This window comes from Aricia agestis, chromosome 4 (assembly GCF_905147365.1).
Source record: "Aricia agestis chromosome 4, ilAriAges1.1, whole genome shotgun sequence".
In the NCBI taxonomy this organism is placed as follows: domain Eukaryota; kingdom Metazoa; phylum Arthropoda; class Insecta; order Lepidoptera; family Lycaenidae; genus Aricia; species Aricia agestis.
Genome location: NC_056409.1, coordinates 22476527 through 22501333, shown reverse-complemented (window position 1 = coordinate 22501333; position 24807 = coordinate 22476527). Strand labels below are relative to the sequence as shown.

Sequence of the window (24807 nt, the reverse complement as noted above, 5' to 3'; positions counted from 1 at the left end):
AACACAGCTCAGGCCTTTCTTTAATCTTTAATGAAAAAAGTACTTAAATTGGTTAAGTTTTGGAGAAGGAATCAAGGGACAACGAATCGTTGATTTTCTGCAATTGTCTCTATCGCGTTCTGCGTATACCGCTTGAGGTAAGGGAGACAGCTATAGATATTACACGTACTTTTTTGTCATTTCTCTAGCCCCTGGTGAATCCTCTTAAGTGCGTGATAAAATAACTGATAATAATAATCCGTCGGTGACATGTTATAATCATAATACGGACCATTCGTGACCTGAGAACTATTAAGTTATCTGTGTACTTAACCAATTTCTTAAAAAAAATCGAATAACATAATCAACAGTATAATCTTAGGGTATTAGATTATTAAATTAGACCTTTATTTTTTTCAGGTAAGCAAAAGCGTCTGATTTCACAAAAAGTCGTCAAACATCTCTACATTCCTCAGGTAAGTGTTATTTAAATCAAACGAGAGTAAGTTGCCGGTTACAAATTATTACTAACAAACAATAATTTGTTACAAATTATAACAAGTCATGCGTCGAAAAGTAAGGTGGTTACAATCTGTGAGACAAGGAATCTACTAAAGTCTCCCTCCAGTCAGGCGCGCGCATAGTATCTGTCGTAGAGGTCCGCCCACAATCGTGCTTCACGTTCAGCGGGGAAGTCCACCATGACGGCCTCCGTGCTGATGTCCAGCAGCCGCGCTCGGCTGCCGTCCGTAGGCTCCCACGTCACGCCGCCGGTACTCGCCGGGGTAGGGTTCCTGCAACGGTTGACTTCTCTAGCTTTTCGTGTCGAGGTTACGCACACAGAACTGAAAGGCGCCGGCAGCAGGCCCCATCCCAAAAATGACGTCATGCCGCATAGGACCGTGCGCTTTTGCGTCATCGCAACTGTGTGCGAGCTCGTAAAGCTAGGGCCGGCTAAAGTATTAATATCAATATTGTACCCGATCAGTCGATCACGTCAATAAACAAGCCGCACGTGATATAATCGTTTGAACTCACAAATACTTAACGAAATTAGTCCAGAGGCGTATCAGTCGGCCCTGAACGATCGCGTCGTCGTCGTCGAGGCGGGCGGCCGACGGGAACAGGTAGGCCAGCTCGTCGGAGTGCGCCGCGCCCCGCTTGGGCACGCCGGGCTCGGGGGCCACGCCGCCGCCGCCCCCGCCGTGCGAGAACCGGTAGTAGTACACGGGGGCGCCGCCCGCCGCCGCGTGCAGACGAGCGCTGCGATGCACGTGCGACGTGAAGTACGCGTCCCTGAAACATTAAAAGGCATTTCGGGAAGTAGCGATTTGTACCTTAAACGCTTTACCTTCATAAACTATCAAATTATTATTTAACCAGAAATTATTTGTAACTGGGTTAAAATACGTTAAAATACTGGGGTAAAATACGTCATGACTCATGGCACTAGCGTTCTCTAACTTTATGATCTTAAATCTTTTATCTTACCCATGATACTTTATGACCGCCTCCATGGTGACGTTGTTCGGGAAGTATGTACCTCGAATCTCGTTGACGATGGCCGGTAAATCTTTTGTATCGCGCTGCAACTCGATGGGAACCAGCAGGTTCATGTCGCTTCTCATGGTCCGGAGTATCGCGGCGTCTCGGAGCGCTCGGGTGAAGATATAGCCCTCGTTACTGTTGTATCCGATCACGAGGGGAACGGAGGACCCTCGTCCATCCGATAGAGTGCTATGGGGAGGCTCGAATATAACTTTTTCTTCGCCCTTGACTGAACCCTCTACGCATAGAGCGAAGGGTAGATAAGGCACGTCCAGCTCCTCGGCGGCGCCGGCCAGGGTTCTCACGAGAACCTTCGTGAGGTCAGTATCGTTTAACTTAGAGCTCAGGTACGCCGCTCGGTCGTCCGCATCGTAGTTGAACGCCCAGGGCGCTAGAACGGAGCCGCTCTGCACGATCGCCCCGTGTAGCAGTCCCCGGGCTGGGGGCGATAGCACGAGGGCCTCCGCCATCGCGGCCCCGAAGCCTTGGCCGCCCACGACCACCTTATGCGGGTTGCCGTCGAAAGCCACGATGTTGTCCCTTATCCACCTCAAGGCTTGAAGCGCGTCCTTGAGACCGGCGTTTCCCGGGACGTTGTGGGTTTGGGAACATAAAAATCCCGCTGCGCCTAGCCTGCACAAATACTCGTTAATTTTAATACATCTATTGACGCCCACTGAACTGAAATGAGGTACGTAATTTATGTCACCTGTGACGAACTACGACGACTATAATTTCTTGCTTGACGAGAGCGCCGGGGTCGTAGTCTCCAGCGCCGCCTTTTATCCATACCAGAACGGGCAGCGAGCGACCGGCGGAGGGCACGTGGACGTCCAGCTGAAGACACTGGGCCACTTCGGAGACGAGGGAGCAGCGAGGGTCGTGCGACTCCCGCACTCCCTGCCACGACGGCGCCGGCCCTGCTCGCTGAGAGGCAATTATGTCATCGCTCGCTCCATGAAAACAAAGGCATGAGATATTAGATGTCGTATACCTTGAATCTCCCGGAGGGGCTGCTCGCCGACGCATAAGGTATCCCAACGTAGGAAGTGTATCCATCCATGTCTATGCCGTTGATCCTGCCCTGGGCCGTCGTGATGACGCGCTGCGTGGTGAGGTGCGCCACGCCCAGTAGAGTCATGATGTGCAGTAACATTGCAGCCTATTAGAAGCGACAATCTTGCAGAAAATAAAAGTCGTCAATTTTATTGTTCCGATTGGCCTATTTTTTAGATTGAATATTTTAATTAAATAATTATACACTTTCCTTGCACTTATTCCACTTTATTTTAATATATTTATTACAAAATTGTTAAATACACGACCGGTTTCGAAAAAATCATCATCAGGTGAATATTTTAACGAAACGCCTGTAAATTTTTAAAAGCAATGACGCGACAATATTATATAATAAAAATACGAGGGCGGGATGAGAAGTTACTAGCCTCTGCTATTTAAACAGTTAAAATTAAAAAAATATGTATGTATTTTTTAATTCGTGTCTCTGGCCACATGGCTGTATGGGCAACGCTCCCTTTGCCTGTCCCGACCGGGACGAATTGAAAAAAAAAGTGTCTCTGGCCACCTGTGTTCTAAATTTGAATTTGGTGGCGTGAAAATTTTATTAATTTTTTATCATTTGAAAATTTTCCTCAACTGTTTTCAAAATGGATAAAATTTAACCAAGAGCGGTGTAAAGTTTCCTCATATGAAGGGGATAAAGGGGAGATATATCTGTGACGAATTAAAATATGTTTTGGGTGAATCTGCTTCTTCTCATGCCACACTCCACAGTAAAAAACTGGGTTGCTAAGTTTAAACGCGGTTGTACATGTGTCAAAGATGAAGCCCGCCCCGGACGTCCAACAAGCGTCACAACTCCGAAAATGGTCATGAAAGTAAATGATAATTGATATGGTTTTAGCAGGCCGACGTTATCTGAAATAGCAGACACTATAGGTATCTCAAAAGTATCTCATAAGTAATGTACCCGTTGGTACATCATATCAAGTGAGGAACTAAATATGAAAAAGTTATCGGCCCGTTGGTTGCCGCAATTGCTTACGCACGAATCACGATCAAAAAAGAATTCAAGAAAATCAATGAATTAAAGTATGATTTGTTGCCCCATCCACCTTATTTGCCTGATCTAGCGCCATCAGACTTCCATTTATTCCCTAAGCTCAAATTTTTTTTGGATGGACAGAAATTTGCCACAAATGATGAAATCATAGCCGCTGTAGAGGAGTATTTTGCAGGCCTTGAAAGAAATCATTTTATGGAAGGCATTACTGCTTTAGAATGAAGATGGAGTAAGTGAATAGAGGTTTACAGAGACTATATCGAAAAAAGAAATTAATTTTATCACGGAAAGTAAAGTGTTCTAGTATTAGGTTAGTTACTTATCATCCCACCCTCGTATTTTAGCGTGGCAACTCGCCCAACAACATAATATACAGAAATTACTGCGGCTCCTATTACTAAAGTAAGCAGTGTTTACCTGCCACCTATGTCCAGCCTAGTTCAGCGACAAACTGCGAGGAAGCACAGTGCTGTATCGACAATCGACATAACACTGAACAAAGGGCCGATGAAGCTATTATCGAGTTGGTGGCCAGTGGGCACCATGGACATTATAACACGCACATCACTGATTGCTTCACGCGGAACGTACGCTACGTTGGACTAGCGTGGACTTGAACATTATGACTAGATGTTACCCGTAATCTTTTACGGTTAACAAACGTTTGATGCGCTACGTTTTTCATTCATAAATTAGTTACCATACCAAAACCGTAACAAGATTGAAATCGTTTTCGTTATTAAACCGTGAAAAATAGCGAGCAGATTGTTATTTTCGCATTTATTCGACCAAAAAATAAAACAATTTACAAAAAAAAACGTAACAAACGTTAAACGTAACAAAAAGCAAAAGTCCGAATTGGCGGCCTTACTACTGGTATCAGTTTTTTAACCGACTTAAAAAAACTAAGTATGTATATAATGTAATAAAAACAGTAAACTACACTATTTTAAGGCTTTTAGGTACACCATCGTAAAATACAGGTCAAACTAAAACATGTAGCCTAGTAAACGAATGCCCAAAATGGGGGTCTGCTTGGAAAAGTCGAAAGCAGAAATTTTAACTTTAGTACTTTGTTTAGAGTAGTTAGGAGATAAACACACTAAAAGTCCTGACCCCTCCGAGGTGAGCCGGGGGGGCAAAGAAGGTCCCGTTTTTTGCTTACTCATCAATAACGGTGCTTCGTACGAAATTCTCTTCTACTTCATAATAAAAGCTAATTAAATTCTCTACAACTTCGTCCTTTACACTTTGTATCTACCTCCAATCATTGCCTCGCTATGAGCTTCTAAAATTAGCCGATTTTCAAAAGTGTGTTTTTGAGGGTTTCGTACCCATAGAAAGAAGATGTACGATGATAGTTTGAAGATAAGAAGATGTACTTATTTATTGTATTAAATATTAATATTATAAGACACTTATTTAAAGGGTCAGTTGTAAATTGCAGTTTTGGTAAGTTAAAAATTATAAATGGCACGTCTAATAACTAGTTTAGCAGTTAAAACTAAACAGTAAAGTCAATGATATTGTACTTAAACAGATATATGTTACGTCCATACTATTTTCCGGCTTAAATCTCTTCCGAACAATTTTCAAATTCAAAATTGCAGACATTGACAAATTTGACAGATGACTGAAACAAAAGATATGAAAAACCATTTACGTAAAAGAGACAGTTCTATTTTTAAACGTCGAATCGTATCGCTGTCTGTTTCTTCGCCTGAGCTATGACGAAAATTCGATTTTTTCCAGATTGTTGGAAAAAATAATTGAAAATGTAAATAATCGAGGTGTTTATTGCAATCAAGACATGTGGTAAGAGATTCCATGTGTTTTGTTTACTTTCGAGTCATAATTGGTACATTTTCGATACACGCACGACGTCATTTTCAATTTATTTAGGTAAGACAAGACGCGGCACATTCGTGACTGCGCTCGATGCAGACTAAACAACAGACGGCCCAATTGGGCCGTATTTGAAGCTTCACAACGCGCGCGGTAGTAACATATCTGGTTTGAGTATTTCATCATTGAGTAAAGTAAACAAATATGAGTTGTAAAAAATAATGAAATGGATCATTGAAAACATTATACTGTTTAATTTTACTGTTTAAAATAATTCAATGAGCGGTAAAAACTAATGAATGAGCGGTTACGTGCAGTGGGCAGTTACGAATCGGAATTTGTCAGTAATAAATCTTATTCTAGGCAGCTTTTTAAACAATGAGGTGGTATGTTGGTAGGTGAGTTATTTAATAACGTGTATAACAATCGAAAGAATCGAAAAACCCAATTTAACATGATACGACCTCTTATAGAAATACATATGAGCAAGCGATAGCGCGATCTAGGCGACTCTTGGCGCCATCTGTTATGAGTTTTTGGAACTAACTTAATTTGAACAAATTTACGCATTTTCATCCCCTTACAACCCCTTTTTCCAGTTAAAAAGTAACCTATGTCCTTTCTCAGGCTTTAGACTATCTGTGTACAAAATTTCATAACAATCGGTTCAGTAATTTTGGCGTGAAAGCGAGACAGACAGACAGAGATACTTTCGCATTTATAATATTAGTATAGATAATAGAACAAAAGCTCTGATAAAATACACCGGTTATCGTCCGATCACCGAAGTTAAGCAACGTCGGGCGCGGTTAGTACTTGGATGGGTGACCGCCTGGGAATACTGCGTGATGTTAGCTTTTTTGCTACTAAAACTTTTTTGTAGAATCACTACCATCTACTAATAATATTTTATTATTAGTAGATGGTACATTTGTTGAAGAAAATACTGATAAAATTCTTTACTTTCAAAAATTCATAATACTTGGGTAATTTTGGGCTTGATTAAAATGAAGGTACATTACATTCGCCATCAAAACTAAGTAAGTACAGTATTGACACGGTTATTACAATTTGGCGAATTGCTTTTATGTGGAGATATGAGCTAGGGGTGGTTATTAACTTGTTACGTAGGGCTGTCACGATGCAATTACGAGCTAATAGTTAAAAAATATCATAATTATTAACTAAAATAAGAGCGTAAGGCACACATTTGACATTACTTCTGAGAAGTAAGCTGCTTAGATAATACAAGTAACATTAATTAAATAATTAATGTTACTTGTATCTCCCAATTAAATAATTATACACTTTCCTTGCACTTATTCCACTTTATTTTAAGATATTTATTACAAAATTGTTAAATACACGACCGGTTTCGAAAAAATACACACCTGATGATGAAATACACACCAAATGTGTGCCTTACGCTCTGGAGTTAAGGCTGAATTTGTTATGTTCAATTTTGGTGACATTGGTGATCCTGACGTGGTAATGATGATGATGATGATGAATGTAATTTGCATAGTAGCATATGCTTTCAGTTCTTAAAACAGCGCCTAAACCCCCATACTTGTATTTATAAGGAATCCGGAGTTTTCTTAGTATCTTCGGAACCATAATATACCTCGGTGCAAAATCTTGCTCTTTGGTAGCATATGCTTAGGATGCTTCTTATAAAACCAAAATCACCATATGTTTCCATATAAATTTCGAGGAGTTCCCTCGATTACTCATGGATCCCATCATCAGGTCACCACTTTGTGAACATGGTACCAAATTGGAAGGAAACCTAATACAACAAAACAAAAATTTTGAAAATCGGTTCACAAACGGCGGAGCAATCGTTGAACATACAAAAAAATATATATATCCACAGCCGAATATATAACCTCCTCGTTTTTTGGAAGTCGGTTAAAAACTAGCGCATGGTGCAATAATAAAGGATGTTTTTTTATTTCTTAGGAAAAATAAAACACCCTGTATTATTGCACCATTCGCTAGTATTGCTTATTACAAACAAATTCTCCAAGGTAACGATGGACGGTTAAATCCAGGAAAGGTTAGATTTTTAAGGTTTTATTGTTTTCCCATACATTTCTTAAAAAATATGAAACAATGAGCTTTTGCCCGCGGCTTCGCTCGCGTTAAGAAGTATTATTATTTACAAACTTTCATCCCCTATTTGAAACCCTTGGGGTTGGAATTTATCAAAATCCTTTCTTAGCGGATGCCTACGTCATGACATCTACCTGCATGCCAAATTTCATCCGTCCAGTAGTTTGGGCTGTGCGTTGATAGATCAGTATGTCAATCAGTCAGTCACCTTTGAGTTTTATATATTTATATATATATATATATATATATATATATATATATATATATATATATATATATATATATATATATATATATATATAATAAATATACACTAAAATACAACACTTTCCTCAAGTTTGCCATATACGATTACTTTCCAGCCTGCCTAGCATACGCCAACGAGATACTCACTCTACATGTTTTCTCGATGTTTAATGGTTTGTATCTTCATCTCTATTGACCCTAGCATGACAAACATTTATTCTTGCGTAGATTTATCGTCGAAATAACATTTTTATAGAGTTTTGACTAGATAATGACTAGACTACTCGTCTCATAATGTCAAGATTGTGACATTATGAGACGAGTAGTCTTTAATTATCTCGAGAGTGAGATATCTCGTTGGCGTATGCTAGGCAGGCAGAAGTCATTCCTTTCCAGCAACACTATAAATTGATGCAATAATATAGGGTGTTTTTATGTTATTTTTTCTTACCTTCTACCCTCATAAACTTTTTTCTCCCATGGTTAAGAGATTTTTCGTCATACAATAAAATATTCAACTTTTTAAGCCCTTTCATTTGGCGTACGGCTCAAAGTGCTACATTAGTTTGGACGATATGCCCCACCTTGTTTAAAAATTAATTATTAATTATTTATTTTATTTAAAATTTATTTTTAATTATTAAAGTATAAATATAACTAAGTATTTTGTGAACATTTCAGCCTACATTATGCCATGATAGATATCGAGCAAAAAATTGCAAAAAAATCAAGTTTGTTGTATGTGATATACATAATCTCTCCAAATTCCAACTCTCTAGCTATTATCGTTCTTGAGTTATAGCTGGAGACAGACAGACGGACAGACAGAAGGACAGACAGACGGTCAGAGATTAAAGTCTCAGTATAGGGTCCCGTTTTTACCCTTTGGGTACGAAACCCTCAAAAACACACTTTTGAAAATCGCCTGATTTTAGAAGCTCATAGCGAGGCAATGATTGGAGATAGATACAAAATGTAAAGGACAAAGTTGTAGAGAATTTAATTAGCTTTTATTATGTACTAAAAGATAATATCATACGAAGCACCGTTTTTGATGAGTAAGCAAAAATAGGCTTCGTCGTTTGCTAGGCTAATGATGAATATTGTTAAACTGGTATTACCATACTCAAACATTTTTTTTCTTGAAATTGGATTTATATTATGTTAATAGCAATAATTATGGCCGACTTAATCTTAAGATGATTGTAATGGCCTTTAATTCATGAAGTCATTACAGTCATCTTAAGATCGCCGCATCCGGCCGCGATAACAATAGATAAGCTATTGTGTCTCGTTATTCCACGATCGATGGGTTAAATAAAGGAAAAAATTGCAATTATTATGATAATAGGATTTTTAGGAGAATAAATACAAAGTAACTAGCTTAGCTCTATCTCCCATTCAATACAATTCCGCCAAAAATATACATTAACAACGCCATTAGATTCATGTCCACGTTATAATATTTTATTAGCGCGATGGGAAAGTAAAAACCACACAATTCATCTGCAATTACTCGCTTTGAACGTTTACAATTAGGTTTTGAACTGCGGGAGAGAGTAATTGAAATGTTCGACAGCGGTCAGCAGTTCAGCTCCCACATAACCATCATTGTGTTTAGTTCTTTAGTCACGCTAGGATTATTATTTTGGTTAATTCATCATTCCCAATGTTTTCCTTAGGGTCAGTAGTAAAACTCTATTAAACAATAATATCAACTCTAGTATCGTTCTATTAAATAAAATTTGACAACACCTAACGTCCTTCACTCGCGATCAGATCGTCGAAGAACCGCATCATTTCCCGTTGATTTTCGTCCAGCGCCTTCAGCTCCGGCACGTCTTTCACTTGTAAATATTGAGTCGGCTCGCCCCGCCGGAGCGCCGGCCACGCTGAACTTCCGGCGCCGCTGGAGCAAGTCGGGTCGCTGGAAATTCACGTTTCATATTAATATTATACACTGCATTTATAGTTAAATAAACATAAAATACACCTCTAAATATTTCGAAGTGAAGTTACAATACAAGAATACCTGCAAGACATAAAATTTGTAAAGTATGTGACGATTTTGTCTCTCATCGCTCTATCCCGTTCGGTGGGCGGGGAGAATCTCGGGAGATCTTCTATGTAGTTGTTCCGGAAAAGGATAGTCAAGTCTTCGACGTGGGCCGTTCCCTCGTACGTGATGTTTTTGATTACTTTTATTGGACTAAAGTCGGCGTCGTACGCGAACTCGAGTAGGAACGTGGGTGATCCCATATCTTTCCTCGTCTCGGCCAGCTTTATCGAAGGAAACTGCAGCGCAGTTTCTGAGAAGCACCTGATGTACTTGTCCACCGTCGGCTCGCCGTTGAAATATCTCGCGTCCACTTTTCTGGCGTTCGCCAGAGCCGTCGATGGCGTAGTTTTGCTCACCACATCCGGAGGTAGCGGTATTAGGGGATCGTTTTTAACGCGTTGGACTATGTCCATTCTCTCGAAGTCGAATCTGAAGAAGTGGGCTTCGGCGTTGGTATAAGTTATGAGTAGGGGGATGTCCTTGTCCTGACCCTTTTCTAGCAGCCGGACGGGATCCTCGTCTATTATCGTCGTGAATCCCGGCGCGGGTCTCTCCACCACCGGGCAGAAACCCACCAGCCCGGCGTCCGCCTCGACTTTGAGCGACGCCTCCAGGATGTCCTCCCACGGCAGCTCGGTCAGTCGACCGTGAATCTCCTCGGGGTCCGTCGCATTTATATTCAAATATTTAAGGAGCAGGTCGGCGGTCGATTTCGCCTTACTCGGCGACGCGGTGAAGAAGCTGTGAGTCGCGACTCCGCTCATCACCACCGCCCTGAAATTTTTACAGTAAACGTTGTCTATTATCCTCGCTATTATTAGACCTTGAGATAAAATGAATTAGGGGGAGAAAGTAAGAGAAAGAAAGTAACCTCTGAAACAGTCCGGCCGCAGATTTAGAGAGCGCCAGGAGGTGCGTCATGGCGGCTCCGGCACTCTCCCCGGCCAAGGTGACGTTGTCCGGATCCCCACCGAAGTAGCGGATGTTCCTCCGTACCCACTTCAGCAGCGTCACTGCATCGCGCAGCGCGTTGTTGCCGGGGATACTGCCGGAGTTTAGAGACAGGAAGCCGTGTGCTCCCAGCCTGGAAATTTTCAAACAGCTCGTCGTTTATCTCCTGGTGTCAAAAATAGTACAATGAGATAATTTTATACTGTTGTCATCGATTCCAATTCCCAAATTCCAATTACATTCGCTACGAGTAGAATGGCGTTGTCCCACTCATCAAAATAGACAAACGTTCGAGGCTCGGTCAAGTTCAACATTGCCTACTACACGTGCAGTTATAATCATGTCGCGGTATTTACTTATGCTATTTACGCGCTTCGCGATTACGTGGGCTTGCACTGATTTTCCAGAAGCGGTCAGCGGTGGGGAAGCGCATTTACACGTGCCGCACGGGGAGTCGGCGACATACAGCGGTTCTATCGCCTCGCTCCATAGTCCATATGCCGGCGTATCGGTGCAGTACTTACCTGTAGTTAAAGGTGACGACTACGACTTGTCTATCGATGATATACTCGGGGCCGTAGAGGTCGGTGTGGCCGGCGCCGTAGATGAAGCCGCCGCCGTGCACGAACACCAGCACAGGCAGGCCGCCGGTGCTGGCGCGGGGCGGGTCCCGCAGGCCGGGGCCGGGCAGCGCGGCGAGCGGCGCGTGCACGGCGGCGTGGATGCACGCCTCGTCCATGAGCGTGGTCCGCATCAGCCCGGTGAAGTAGTTGTCGGTGCCCTGGGGGCACACCGGGCCCTCCGTCCGGGCGTCGAGGTACCCGTCCCAGGGCTCGGCCGGCTGCAACTCCTGAGATACGTTTGCGTTTAAGGCTGCAGTCTTGCAAAATTCACTCGCTGCGAATTATTTGCGCATTTTTGTATATTTTTTTCTTGATAAACTAACACTAACTAATAAAATAACACTAAATACTATTATTGCGTATAATATAAGTAATAGCTAGTTATTTTTTTTAAGTTCATATATGTGGATAATGTTAGGTAAATCAAGCGTTAAAAACAGCTCTTCGTGCCCAATGTCATTTCGAGTTGTGTTTGTGCGCTTAGTTTATGGCAATAAATAATACTAGCTGTTGCCCGCGACTTCGTCCGCGTGGACTTCAGTTTATAGCGCGCGATGTCAACAAAATTGGTGTCAAAAGCTTTTATAAAAAAACCCTGGTACCCCTTAAATCAATACAGCTGTGCAGTGTGCACACAATAAGTATTTCATTTTTTTATATTAAACTTTATATTTTATGCCAAATTTTAAAGCTTATTTAGCCCCCCAATTACACAACTTTACCCATAAACTATTTATCATTGATAGATTTAAGGTTACGTCAAAAATAAAACGCCATCTGTTTTTATATATTAGAATTAAAATGTTGATTGCATTTATATATTTTCTGGATGGAATATAGGCCAACACGGTACACTCGAACTCCTTAGAAATGCAGTAGGAGTTCTATAAGATAAGATAGATTTAAGTATTATTATTATACCAAGTGATAATAGTATTAAACATAATATTCTAACGTATTAAAAACTATAAACAAAAACATAATAACTAATAAGTATGATTAGTTCTATGTTACAATGAAGCAAAAAATAAAACGCCATCTGTTGAATCGTATTAGAACTAAAATGTTCATTGCATCGATATATTTCTGGATTTTTTAAAATATTATACATAAAATATATTTAAGATTTTTGAAATATTATTTTAATACACATCCAAGACCCAGGAACATTGAAAACTTTTTGTTCCGCCTGCGGGACACGAACCCAGGACCACCGGGCGAGCGCTGGCCACGCGCAATGCGAATTAATTTTCATCGATATTTTCATGGAAATAAGATATTTTCCCACATCAAAATGTAGCCTATGTCCTTTCTCAGACTCTAGAATAACTGTGTACAAAATTTCATTGCAATCGGTTCAGTAGTTTTGGCGTGAAAGCGAGACAGATAGACAGACAGACAGACAGACAGAGATACTTTCGCATTTATAATATTAGTATAGATTGCCATTAATTTAAAAATCTGTTCAGCGCATAATGAGCTCAACATTCTCATCTTCAAAATGCACAGATTAGTTTTTTCTAATTATGTTTCATTTTCTTAATTAAGCGACCACAGTTTCATCAAAATTATCTGTTTTTATCTCTTAATAAACGGGTTATTTCATAAAAACTATGCGTCGTAAGTATGTAATAATTAGATTATTTTGATGCCAAGAGTATAATAAAGCAATTAATACAGAAAAAATCACCTAAATCACCTTACTCCAACAATAATAATAATCTCAAAAGACCTGCAAAAAAAGGGCTTATAAACAAGAATTGCAAGGGAAATTTGTGTAGGTCTAACAGATTTTTAAACTATATTATTTATTGCCATAAACTAAGCGCACAAACACAACTCGAAATGACATTGGGCACGAAGAGCTGTTTTTAACGCTTGATTTACCTAACATTATCCACATATATGAACTTAAAAAAAAATAACTAGCTATTACTTATATTATACGCAATAATAATATTTAGTGTTATTTTATTAGTTAGTGTTAGTTTATCAAGAAAAAAATATACAAAAATGCGCAAATAATTCGCAGCGAGTGAATTTTGCAAGACTGCAGCCTTAAGACACATGTTTTGTTTGCTGCAATTGTAAATACGGAATATAAAATAATTAACAAATTGTTAACAGCATCTCGCGTACTTAATAATCGCTTATCGAACAGATTTCGTTTTCTTTAATGGTAGCTGATGTCATGGAAATAAACAGGTTAATTCGTATAGTTGACGGTTCAATAGCGAGTAACATTTTCCGAATTGTAATTAGACCACCTAAACTATGTGTTACCGCGAACCGCAGGGCCGCCAACGGCTGCCTGGCGTAAGGCAGGTTGAGGAAGCTGGCGAAGGGCGCGCCGCCGGCCGAGCGGCCCCGCGTCCCGCACACCTGTCCCGTCTCCGTGCGCGCAGTGGGACCCTCGCAGGCCGGCAGGAGCGCCGACATTGCCAGGGCTGTTCGAACAATAATTTTCTTTTTGTATGCGCATTAACATTTGGAACTTCAATACAAGAGGGGGTTCTTAATAGAGCGATAATAAAAACGGAATAAAAATTACTCATAGTAGAGCTACTTTTACTAACCATCTAATTTCTAAATCAGCTTTGCCAAAAACGGGGTAGGTAGATGATGCCCCGAACGGAACGGGAAACAGACACACACAGATACGTCCGTCGGGAGATAAATGCCGCTTTAAAACTTCAAGTTAAGGAAGTGATTAGCATGTTAATATTTTAAAACACAATTGTATGGGTCTATTTGCATTTTAATCACGAATCTTCGACACCGACTCACCTGGAAGGACAGCGAGCAGCAGACACGAGCTCTCGACGGTCATGGCTAGGCGGAACTGGTGGCCGGCGCGCGGTCGTCCATATATATATAAACCTCTGCACCGCCTAACACGTCGTAAATTAACTTAAATGCAGCCGTCGTTGAAGCAATAAAATAAACCGGCCCGCGACTTTGTCAGTATCGGTCTCGACGATTAACAAATACCTCGTAAAAGTTCGACTACCGATAGACATTTAATTTAATAAATGTCAATTATAGTTCACAATGACACCGACCGTGACAGTTGAACCCTGTTGTGCAACTATTCTCAGTTTAATATTTACTCCACCAAAATAGTACGTGTAAATATTTACTCCCGTGTAATTACCTCATTCTTGGATTAGAAGTTGGAAAAACGCAAAACCAGCTTACTCTTAGATTAGGAGACAGTTATACTCGAGTAAAATTTTACTCCAGTTTGGTCGAATCCGCCCTTAATCTTTAAAACTACGCCACGGATTTTGATGATTCTTTCAGTGTTAGATAGCCCATTTATCGAGGGAGGCTATAAGGCTATATTTTATCACACAAAGACTAATAGGAGAATGTGGAACAAACGAAGGAAATTATTTGAAAAGGCTTATCTCGCGAACTACTGGAGCAATTTTTATGTTATTTGGCACAGATAAGAAGTAGACCACGTCAGAGTAGACAGAATTAGTGAAGGATCGTAGGCTATCGATTTTAATCATTTTTTCAGTGGCTATAATTAATAAGTATGGGTAATATATTTTATACCCGTGCGACGCCGGGGCGGGCGCTAGTTACTTAAATTTTTATAATCGGTGCCATTTTATTGTCTTATTGTGTTTAATTTAAGGAAACTGGAATCTTCCATGTACATTGTGCAATTATAGCAAATTCTGCCTAAAATTCTTCGTTTATAACAGTCATTAAAATATGATATATGATGTTTTATAAGTTATAACATTTCAATTTATTCCCTCACTAGCAAAATCTCGAGAATGTGTTGCTTTTTAAATATCAAGGCCCAGCACTTGTTCAGAAAGCTTTGGTTTCCCTGTAGATTTTAGAATCTAGATTTGTTACTAGATAGTCTATAGTCTATACTCTATAATATAATAATTCGAAAATGACTTGCTAACAAGCATTTCTTAAATGTTTAGGGTATGAGGAGTGAGCGAGTCCGGAAGTAGGAGACGATGAATAAATTAAGAAAATAATTAAAAATGTTAAGAAAATTAAAAAAAAATAAGTAACGTGTTTATTACGACAAAATTATAGTCTGATATAAGGAATAAAAAGAGTCCAGATAACTACAAAACATAATTTGATATAAAAAAAACTATTTTATTAATTATTATTAAGTAGGGATATCACGCAAAGGTTGGTGCAGAGTGCGCCACTAGCCGCCAGCCGCCAGCCGCTAGCGTCTACTGTCTACCACATGAAATGACGAAAAACGTTGCGCGTTGTTCCACCGCTAACAAAACTTGTTGACTGTCTCTGCTAGTGCTGCCAGCTGCTGCTGCCTCTACCGTATGCCGCCAAATATATTGCTGTAGTGCAGTATATATCCTATTTACTGACACTTTATCGAGATGTACCAGATCAATAGTCCAAGTTAATCAAAAGAATTAGTGTTAGTAATAATTTTATTCTTGTCGGAATTTTTATTTCACAAGGTTACAAACAATAAAAGTTATAGTTTAAGAACTCTATGTGTAAATAACTAATAATAATATTTAACGTTATGTGAAACATACAACAAAATATAATTGGCGTCTGAGTCGGGGACATCGGATATCATGAGTTTTGGTCCGGGAGCTGTCAATCTCAAAAGTGCCCTCATAGCGTGCATGGATGTTTTTGATGAAAATAGATACTTAGTTTAGAACTATAGGAACTCGAAACGCTCGGTTTGCGTGGATTTGCAAAGCCGGATGTACGTAAAAAAAAAGTGAATACTTAATTAACGTTTTGCCCTCACCACATGGTGATTTTACAAAGAATAGAAATAGTAATTTTACAAAGAAACATTAATTATTATTCTAGACTGTATTTATTGACTAAGTATACTTTATTGAAAACGAGTTCAGAGTTAATAAATTTTTAAGGTGGTTTGCCGAATATTTCCGGCCGTTTTTAACCCCGCAAACCAAGATAATTAAAAAATCATGTTTAATATAAGGGTAAAATGACCTCCCCCATCACACACTAGAAAAGGCTTGCCTGACTCACTACATACCGGCCAAAAGTTTTTTAGGTTAGGTTTGCGTAATTTTTTCCTAAAAACTAAAGAAATTTTCCATTGAATACACTTTACGCAAACCAGTGCACATGGTGACGGCAAAACATTATTTCACTTTTTTTTTTATTCCTTCCTTTCGGCTTCCGCACGCAAACCGAGCGTTTCGAGTTCCTATAGTTCTAAACCATCCATTTTCATCAAAAAAGCCGTGCACGCTATGAGGGCACTTTTGATATTGACGTTGAAAGTCTTATATTTTTTTTACGCTTATTCAAAAGACGGATATTTTTTCTCTAATTTAAACAGTTTATAATTCACACAACAAAAAAAAATTAAAAATAAAACATTATTATAGTATGGCAGTGCACTTGTGACTTCCTCTGATATTGTCGTCAGTCGTCGCTCGTGCCGGACGGCGTGGACCTCAGGGGTTTTACAGGGGAACAAGCGACCTTACTCCATAATATTATATGATTATATAATAACTACAACACTCTACTTCCTATCTTATATTAAGTACTTATCGATAGTAATACAGCGAGATGCGACCGGTCGGTCCCAACTCCCACGTCGCCGACGCGACGGCGGCGCCGTATATTACCGTTTAGAGCCATGCCACACGGTGAGTGCGGCACCGCAACGTTTTGCAGTACTGGTATAGCAGCGACGGACTCGAGTCTCGAGCTCCACCATATATACACCCTCCCGCTTCGTCTCGATTCCGGTGCGCGTGCGGTGCAGCGCCGGAGCGCACCGGACGGCGCCGTGTGCCATACCATACATTTTTATATGTAGGAAACCGGAGCGGCACCGGTCAGGCGCCGCACCGCCGCCGCACCGCATCGTGTGGCATGGTACTAACAACTAGCGACGCTTACGTAGATGACTAGCATACATCATGATTCTAAACGAAATATCAACAAATTATTTTTCATTCGGTACACCGAGTGCTCCTATATACGTCTAAAGCTACAAACTACAATAAATAAACCTAAAACCTAGCGAGCGGCGGCGGGCGCGAGCGGCCCCATATAGTCAAAGCGTCCCCCGGTCTCCCCGGCGCCGGCGATCACGTGGCCCGTGGCTGGAGCGCGTCGAAGAACGCCACCATGTCGAGCTTCTCGCGCGACACCTCCGAGCTCCTGAAGGACTTGGGCCGGTCGATGGCCAGGTACCGCAGCCGCTCCCCGCCCACCGGCGGCCAGTGCGACTGGTTGCACGTCGGCTCCCTGAAAACGAAAAAAAAATTGATTGAATTTGTGTCGCATGCGACGAGCGACCCCGCTACCGAAGGGCATCAGCGTCGGATCCGAGCTCCTTATTTTCGAAGTGACGTTCTCTCACCCGCAGTACATGAAGTTGTTGAAGATTGTCGTGAGGCACTCGCTCAGCTGGTAGTCGGGGCCGGCCGAGGCGGTGCACGGCGGGCTCGGCCGGTACGCGGTCGGCTTGAACACGAACGTCAGGTCCTCCATGTGGCTGGCGCCCGTGAAGTTAAGGTGGAAGGCGCTCCTGATGACGCCGCACGCGGACTCGTACGAGAAGTCGTACAGGTAGGCCGGCGCGCCGCCCGTCCGCTGCCGGATGTCGGCCACCTTCAGCGCCGGGTACACGTAGTACGTGTCCGAGCAGGCCCGCAGGTACTCGTCCATGGTGGGAGCCCCGGCGAAGTACCTCCTCTCGACCTCCTTCGCCAGATCCAGCGAGACGTTGGGCGTCGTCTTGTATATCAGGTCGGGGGACAGCAGGAGCGTCGGGTTCGCTTTCAGGCGCGTCATCAGGTCGATGGCCTCAAAGACGGGTCGGAAGGTCTCGCACTCGCGGGAGGTGTGGCCGATCACGAGGGGGACGCCGCTGCCGCGACCCCGGAGAAGGAGCGTCTCCGGGTCCTCGTCTAGGATCCTCCGGACCCCCCCGTGCTCCGCCTCGACCACCGGCATGAAGGCGGTGACGCCGATCAGGTCCTGCACCCGCGCGTTGGCGGCCATGAGGGCGTCGAGCGGCAGCGCCACGAGCCGCCGGTGCACCTCTTCGGGGTCGGTGTCGTTGATGCCCAGCGCGGCGGTGAACAGGCCTGCGACCAGCTTGGCGTACATCGGGGAGGTCGTGTAGAAGCTCGGGACGGCCGTGCCGCTCATTATGATAGCCCTGCAACGAAAGATAAGTTTGACATATCTGGAGGATAAAATAAATGTATCCTGCCGCTTCTCTAAGCGTAAGAACTAGGAAGAAAGAAGATCACTATAAAATAAAAATAAATAAAATATTTTTTTATTCAAAATGGGTATCATGATACACTTTTTGAAAGTCGAACGAAGAAACTACGTTGCCTACCACCAACGATATCAAAATACTATATGTTCTAATTCTATGCCTACCACCGGTTCGGGAACTACCCCGCTGAAAAGAACCGGCGTAAGAAACTCGCACGGGGCCATCTTTTACTAATAAAATGGAAAATTACAATGTTATGGCTTACAGCTATGTAACAAAATAAAAGAAAAGTAACCTGCATGGAGCCACCCTATTCCCAAGGTGTGCTGTCCTCGATGAAATCATTGACTTTATAATACGCTTTAGCACACAAACGTTTTTTAACTGCTTTTTTAAATTTGTTTAAGGGTAGATTTTGAACATTTTCTGGGATTTTATTGTATAGGCGTATACATTGGCCTTTAAAGGATCTGCTTACTTTGGCTAGTCTGAACATTGGTATTGCTAACTTATTATTATTTCTAGTATTTACATTATCATTATCACTTTTCTTTTTGAAAATATTTATGTTCTTTCTAACATATAAGAGATTTTCCAAAATGTATTGAGATGCGACGGTCAGAACTCTTATTTCTTTAAATTTTTGTCTTAGAGATTCAAAGGACGACATCTTATAAATAGAACGAATAGCTCGCTTCTGCAGCACAAATATTGTATTAATGTCCGCCGCGTTTCCCCACAAGAGGATGCCGTAAGACATTATGCTATGAAAGGTAGCTAAAGTAAACTAATCGCGCGGTCTCTACATCAGTGATTTCACGAATTTTTTAACAGCATAAGCTGCAGAACTAAGCTTATCTGCCAGTTTTGCAATATTCCACATATTACCCCATTGTAACTTACAATCCAGCGTTATGCCTAGGAATTAGGGAATGCAATCTCGGCCTTTTTTAGCGAGATTGATCTCGGACGAAAAAAAGGCGAGATCTCGCGAGTTTGACGAGATCGCACTTGAGCATAAAAACGTCTTATTCGAAGCGCGGACTGACACGGACGGAGTTGCGATCACGTAGTCAAAACAAAGAGGAGCTGACCTAAGCAACTGTGCACTGTGATTTTCAACTAGGTTCTGAATTTTGACTTTTCGTTGTTTTGTTAGTTATAAAAGAACTGTTTTATTACTAAAAGATTTGTGTTTGATAATGTGCGCTTTTATAATTCTGGACGTCACGTTATCGTGGACGCCGGCTTCCACGATAAAACGCTGGGTACGTTAAATGCCCTTTTGATTTTTCGCACCGTGGACGCACGACGTCTACACTAATTCTGAACCGCACAAAACGTGCGGTTCAGAATTAGTGTAGACGTCGTGATGTCCTCTAACGTGCACGTTAAAAAGTTATCGTCAACGGAAATTTAATACTTAAGTACTTATAATATTTATTCCCTTTTTTCGTAATTAATTCAAATATTGTGATTATTTGCAAAAAAAAACCACCAAACTGCTAATCTCGCGAGATCTCGAAATTGGCGAGATCTCGGGGTATTGTATTCATAAACTCGCGGGATCTCGCTTGAGCCCCAATCTCGCGAGATTTGCATTCCCTGCTAGGAATACGGTGGTGTCCACTAAATTCATTTTCTCATCATTTAATAGTACATTGATATTTGGTTTGTACTTGCCTAACATTTGGCAAGATAAATTTTAAACATTTTGTTTTATTAGAGTTCAAAAGTAAATGATTAGCATTAAACCAATGTACTACTTTTGAGAGAGCACTATTTACCTCGTCATAATTAAATTGTCGCCTCTTCACATTAAAAATTAGTGAAGTGTCTCACCTGTGGAACAGCCCCTCAGCCGCGGGGGATAGGGTGAGCAGGTGGACGATGGCGGCGCCGGCGCTCTGGCCGGCCAGGGTGACGGCGTTGGGGTTTCCGCCGAAGGCGCGCGCGTTGTCGCGGACCCACTGCAGCAGGGTGACCGTGTCCCGCAGCCCGTTGTTGCCGGGCACCGCCGCCGAGCCCAGAGACAGGAAGCCGAATACGTTCAGTCTGAAATAATATTTATTATTTTTCTACGACCTGGAAAATTAAACGTACACGAGTAGTGTCAAAATAAGTCTGCGGAAAATTATTGTAATTAGAAAATAGGTTCACGGTTGTGTGTCAGGTACGATTCCACGAGACCTCGAGCTGGCAGTGATGGCACGTGGACGGGGGCCGGGGGCCGTCTGTCGCTCGTGATTATTGTTTAACATCGCTGAAATTTTGTCTTCTATGTAGTGAGTAGTGACAACTTCAGAGCCACAGAATGGATACTTAAAACAGGTCAAGGCAATCTTTGAGTCCCGATTATGCACGATGTCTTATCGTATGAGCTGGCTAACTTAACAGAATATTATACACACATACGAGCGTAAGTGGCTCGAGTTGTAAACGTGTCAAAATAACCATAATTTTTAAATATGTTTCCTCGACAGGTGGCCTTGTGAGTTTGTTATTGAGTGCCGGTTTTTATAGAGCCGTTTGGATGTGAGAAACGGGCGAATTCGCACGTTTGGCTCGTCACAGATTACATAACGCTACCTGCGCGACGCGCGTACTCCTCGCGATAAGGATGAGGCGCCGCGCGTGCTAAATATGCAATTTGCAAAATATCAAAATTGTTAGAGTCCTTGCGATTAAAACATAAACATCTATTTCATTGTTTTGATAGTACTCCTTACGTAATCGCGTATGTCGCTCGTCGCGCCTTTACCTGTAGTTAAAAGTGATGACGATGACGTTCTTGTCGATGAGATAGTCGGGGCCGTGGAAGTCGGTGCTCCCGGAACCGTAGGCGAAGCCCCCGCCGTGCACGAACACTAGCACCGGCAGGCCGGCGCGCTCGTCCGGTTGGCCGGTGCGGTAGGGCGAGGAGAAGGCGGGCGGCGTGACGGGGGGCAGGTACTCCCAGGGCACGTGCACGTTGGCGCTGATGCAGGCCTCGCTGGTGTTGCGGGCGCCCACCAGCGGCCCGTACAGCACGTCGTGCTGCGGGCACGCCGGGCCTTCGGCCGTCGCGTCCAGCGCGCCGTCCCACGCCGGAGCCGCCTGCAGCTCCTGAAATCGCCACTCGCACCGTTCACCACATGTTTCTTCCTCCCTTCGACGTTTCGCTCGGTCCACGGTCAGAATTGATAGGATTTTACGAACTCGGGAATTATGTCAAGAGTCAAGACAATATAAATTAACACGGTACACCTGTGTTATAAAATCCACTTTTGCGGTAACATAAAAAAATTAAAATATTAAATATTGAGAGGAACATTGCACTGTGCACAACGAAGCCCACGCCTACCTTAAATCTCAAATCTCCCAGGGGCTGGCGGGCGTAGGGAACGCCCAGGAAGGAGGCGTACTTGGTGGAGCCGGCGAAGGCGGTGCGGCCGCACAGCCAGCCGCCCGCCACGCGCGCCGCCGCCTCGCACCGCCGCCCCGGCTGCGCCTGCGCTGCAACACCCGCACTCGCTGTCAGCCGAGTCCGTTACGATCGGACAATAAACAAAGGAGGAAAGTGTTCGACAGATATGCAGCACCACGAAACTGGTCCCAGGCAGCTGCATCGGCGGACCACTGTGTTTGCATAATTTTTGGCTCAAGGCCGCCGCCGTCCAGACGAACGGTTGCCAGGAGAAAGTGTTTTAAATATGAAAAACATCCGTTAATATGTTTTGAACTTTGCGAAAGAATCCTTCTTTCTATTAAACTTTATTACGACCTGTAGAGTACGGCTACATTAAAAACACCAAATTGTACAAGGCCTTTCAGGCCGTGTCGTTTCCTACCGTATCTTTAGCCCGTGCGATGTTTACAGTTTGTACGTATTGTTCAGAAAATTATTATATGGGTAACGAATAACGAATCTAAACAAAACCCCATTTTGAAATGACCCAATCTCCTCAAAATATAATAATATTGTGTACCTATGCTGAATAGGTAATATTATATATAAAAATGGATTTTCAAATGTGTTAGTCGCGCTAAAACTCGAAAACGGCTGAACGGATTAGGCTGATTTTAGTCTTTAAAATATTCGTAGAAATCCAGGGAAGGTTTTAAAGTGACACGAAATTCACCGGGACAGCTAGTAAATAATAAAGTTAAGTTCTTCGTCTAAGAATAGGCACTTACATGAGTATTTTCATCATCATTCTATTATAAATAATTTTAAAAATAAATCGTGAAAAAAACATGTAAGAAACAAAAATTCCTCCCCACACAGCAACACAAACCGAGCCGTTCTCTACATTTTCAAGTCTGTGACACTCGTTAACTCAGTACTGTGACTCCGCTCCAGTTTCTTCTTTTCACTTCCACTGAACTTTAAGCACTCAATGATCTGCCAATCCTCCAGAAACATTTCGATGTTAACATCCGATCGTCTTCTGCCGGGTGGTGGTATCGGGCCTAGTGATGATGCGGGGGTCAGGGTGGGGGAACTCACCTGCAGCCAGACCCAGCACCAGCACCGTGAACACGTGGACCACCATGTCGCGTCAGAAGCCGGCAGCACACTGGCGGCCGCCGCGCCGCGCCGCGCATATATACCGTCCGCCGCCGCCGCGCCGCACGAAGCGCCCCATACTGATACGCAAGCACGCACGCACGCCCGAACACGCCCTGACCGAAAATTTTTGACTTAGGAACCTGAAATTCTCCCAAAATACTGCATTTTTTCCCCTCGAAACCAGGCGAATCCAGTACGATCTAGTGTGATTTATCTGTTGTCCTTCTGATTCGTTTCATGCAGTATTCGAACCGTCGCGTATGAATTACGTTTATCTCGTAATTATCAATTGTTGACAATGCGAAGTAAAATAATTATTGGTAGGCCGGAGTGGTAACTTTTAATGAGAGTCGTGAAGGAAAATCTTAAAAAAATCCGCCAAGTGCGAGTTGGACTTGCCCATGTAGGGTTCCGCAGTAGCAATAAGGTTTATTTAAATGAAATTAAAAGGTTTTTGATTATTTTTTTAATATTTTAGTTGAATTTATGAAAGTTAAAATTTATTATTATTATTAATTATTATGGTTTACCATTCATGACGTATCAAAAAACTACTAGCTAGATCTCGTTCAAACCAATTTTCGTTGGTAGTTTTTATAGTAGGGTACATACATGATATATTTTTACTTTAGAAGTTAGGGGGGGTAACTTACCACTTTGGAAGAGTCTCTCTCGCAAACTATTCAGGTTAGAATAATCGGCCAAGTGCGAGTCGAACTCGCGCACCATTATAGAGCAAGATTAGGCCAAAAATTGTGTTTTTTGTATGGGAGCCTCCCTGAATAGTTTATTTTATTTTAATATTATAATAAAATATTGAATTACACATATAACTAAAGACTTTGAGAAAAATTCAAGTTAGTACCTACCTGCTGCTATTATTGATGATGATGCAAAAAAGGCCAAAAAATCACGTTTGTTGTATGTGAGCCCCCCTTTAATATTAATTTTATTTTGTTTTTAGTATTTGTTGTTATAGCGGCAACAAAATATTAACGCTCTACTTATTAACCGTTCTCGAGTTACATCCTGGAGACAGACAGACAGACAGACGGACAGACGACGAAGTCTTAGTAATAGGGTCCCGTTTTTACTCTTTGGGTACGGAACCCTATTATGAAACCTTAAAAGATTTTTTTTTTGTTTCAGGTGTCAGGTTATAATTTTTCCATTTTTGTATCAATATCTTAATGCGGTTCACAGACTACATCTACTTACCAAGTTTCAATAGTATAGCTCTTATAGTTTCGAAGAAAAGTGGCTGTGAGTGTGACATACACGGACAGACAGACAGACATGACGAATCTATAACGGTTCCGCTTTTTGCCATTTGGCTACGGAACTCTAAAAATGCATTTGGGATTTTTCTGCACTCTATCAATCGTAAACTTCAACGCAGCTTCTAATAATAATAATCAATCGGAAATCGGAATTGGTAAACATGCGAAGGTGACCGTACTTTCACGTCTTAAACTCTTCCAACGATATCATTTTTAGGGTTCCGTAGTCAAAAAGGAACCCTTATAGTTTCGGTCTGTCCGTCTGTCTGTCCGT

The 24807-nt window shown here is 42.0% G+C and overlaps 3 protein-coding genes across 3 annotated transcripts in view; 1 reads left to right on the top strand and 2 right to left on the bottom strand.

Annotated features, from left to right (window-relative positions):
• Positions 1-24807, top strand: part of LOC121726169 (serine/threonine-protein kinase D1) — a 63932-nt gene that overhangs the window by 3630 nt on the left and 35495 nt on the right. The gene's annotated exons all lie outside the window — the stretch shown is intronic.
• On the bottom strand, positions 608-14309 carry LOC121726170. Its single transcript, XM_042113404.1, has 12 exons — positions 14237-14309; positions 13733-13896; positions 11351-11676; positions 10747-10959; positions 9849-10649; positions 9577-9743; positions 3359-3465; positions 2522-2689; positions 2237-2454; positions 1471-2160; positions 1018-1275; positions 608-773 (listed from the first exon to the last, which is right to left on the bottom strand). The coding sequence occupies exons 1-12, from the start codon at positions 14277-14279 to the stop codon at positions 608-610; spliced, it is 3321 nt and encodes a 1106-aa protein (XP_041969338.1). The 5' UTR covers positions 14280-14309.
• Positions 17404-23254, bottom strand: LOC121725828 (juvenile hormone esterase-like). Its single transcript, XM_042112939.1, has 6 exons — positions 23191-23254; positions 22045-22196; positions 21463-21806; positions 20544-20756; positions 17832-18635; positions 17404-17716 (listed from the first exon to the last, which is right to left on the bottom strand). Exons 1-6 carry the CDS (start codon positions 23234-23236, stop codon positions 17557-17559), a joined length of 1719 nt encoding a protein of 572 aa, XP_041968873.1. The 5' UTR covers positions 23237-23254; the 3' UTR covers positions 17404-17556.

Coding starts and splice junctions, on each gene's coding strand:
- LOC121726170 (XM_042113404.1), bottom strand. CDS start 14,279: ATGACCGTCGAGAGCTCGTGTCTGCTGCTCGCTGTCCTTCCAG. Junction 10,960..11,350: donor GTCGTCACCTTTAACTACAG/GTAAGTACTGCA, acceptor GAAAATTTCCAG/GCTGGGAGCACACGGCTTCC. Junction 2,455..2,521: donor GCCCCTCCGGGAGATTCAAG/GTATACGACATC, acceptor ATTGCCTCTCAG/CGAGCAGGGCCGGCGCCGTC.
- LOC121725828 (XM_042112939.1), bottom strand. CDS start 23,236: ATGGTGGTCCACGTGTTCACGGTGCTGGTGCTGGGTCTGGCTGCAG. Junction 21,807..22,044: donor TGGGAGATTTGAGATTTAAG/GTAGGCGTGGGC, acceptor TGGCGATTTCAG/GAGCTGCAGGCGGCTCCGGC. Junction 17,717..17,831: donor AACAACTTCATGTACTGCGG/GTGAGAGAACGT, acceptor TTTCGTTTTCAG/GGAGCCGACGTGCAACCAGT.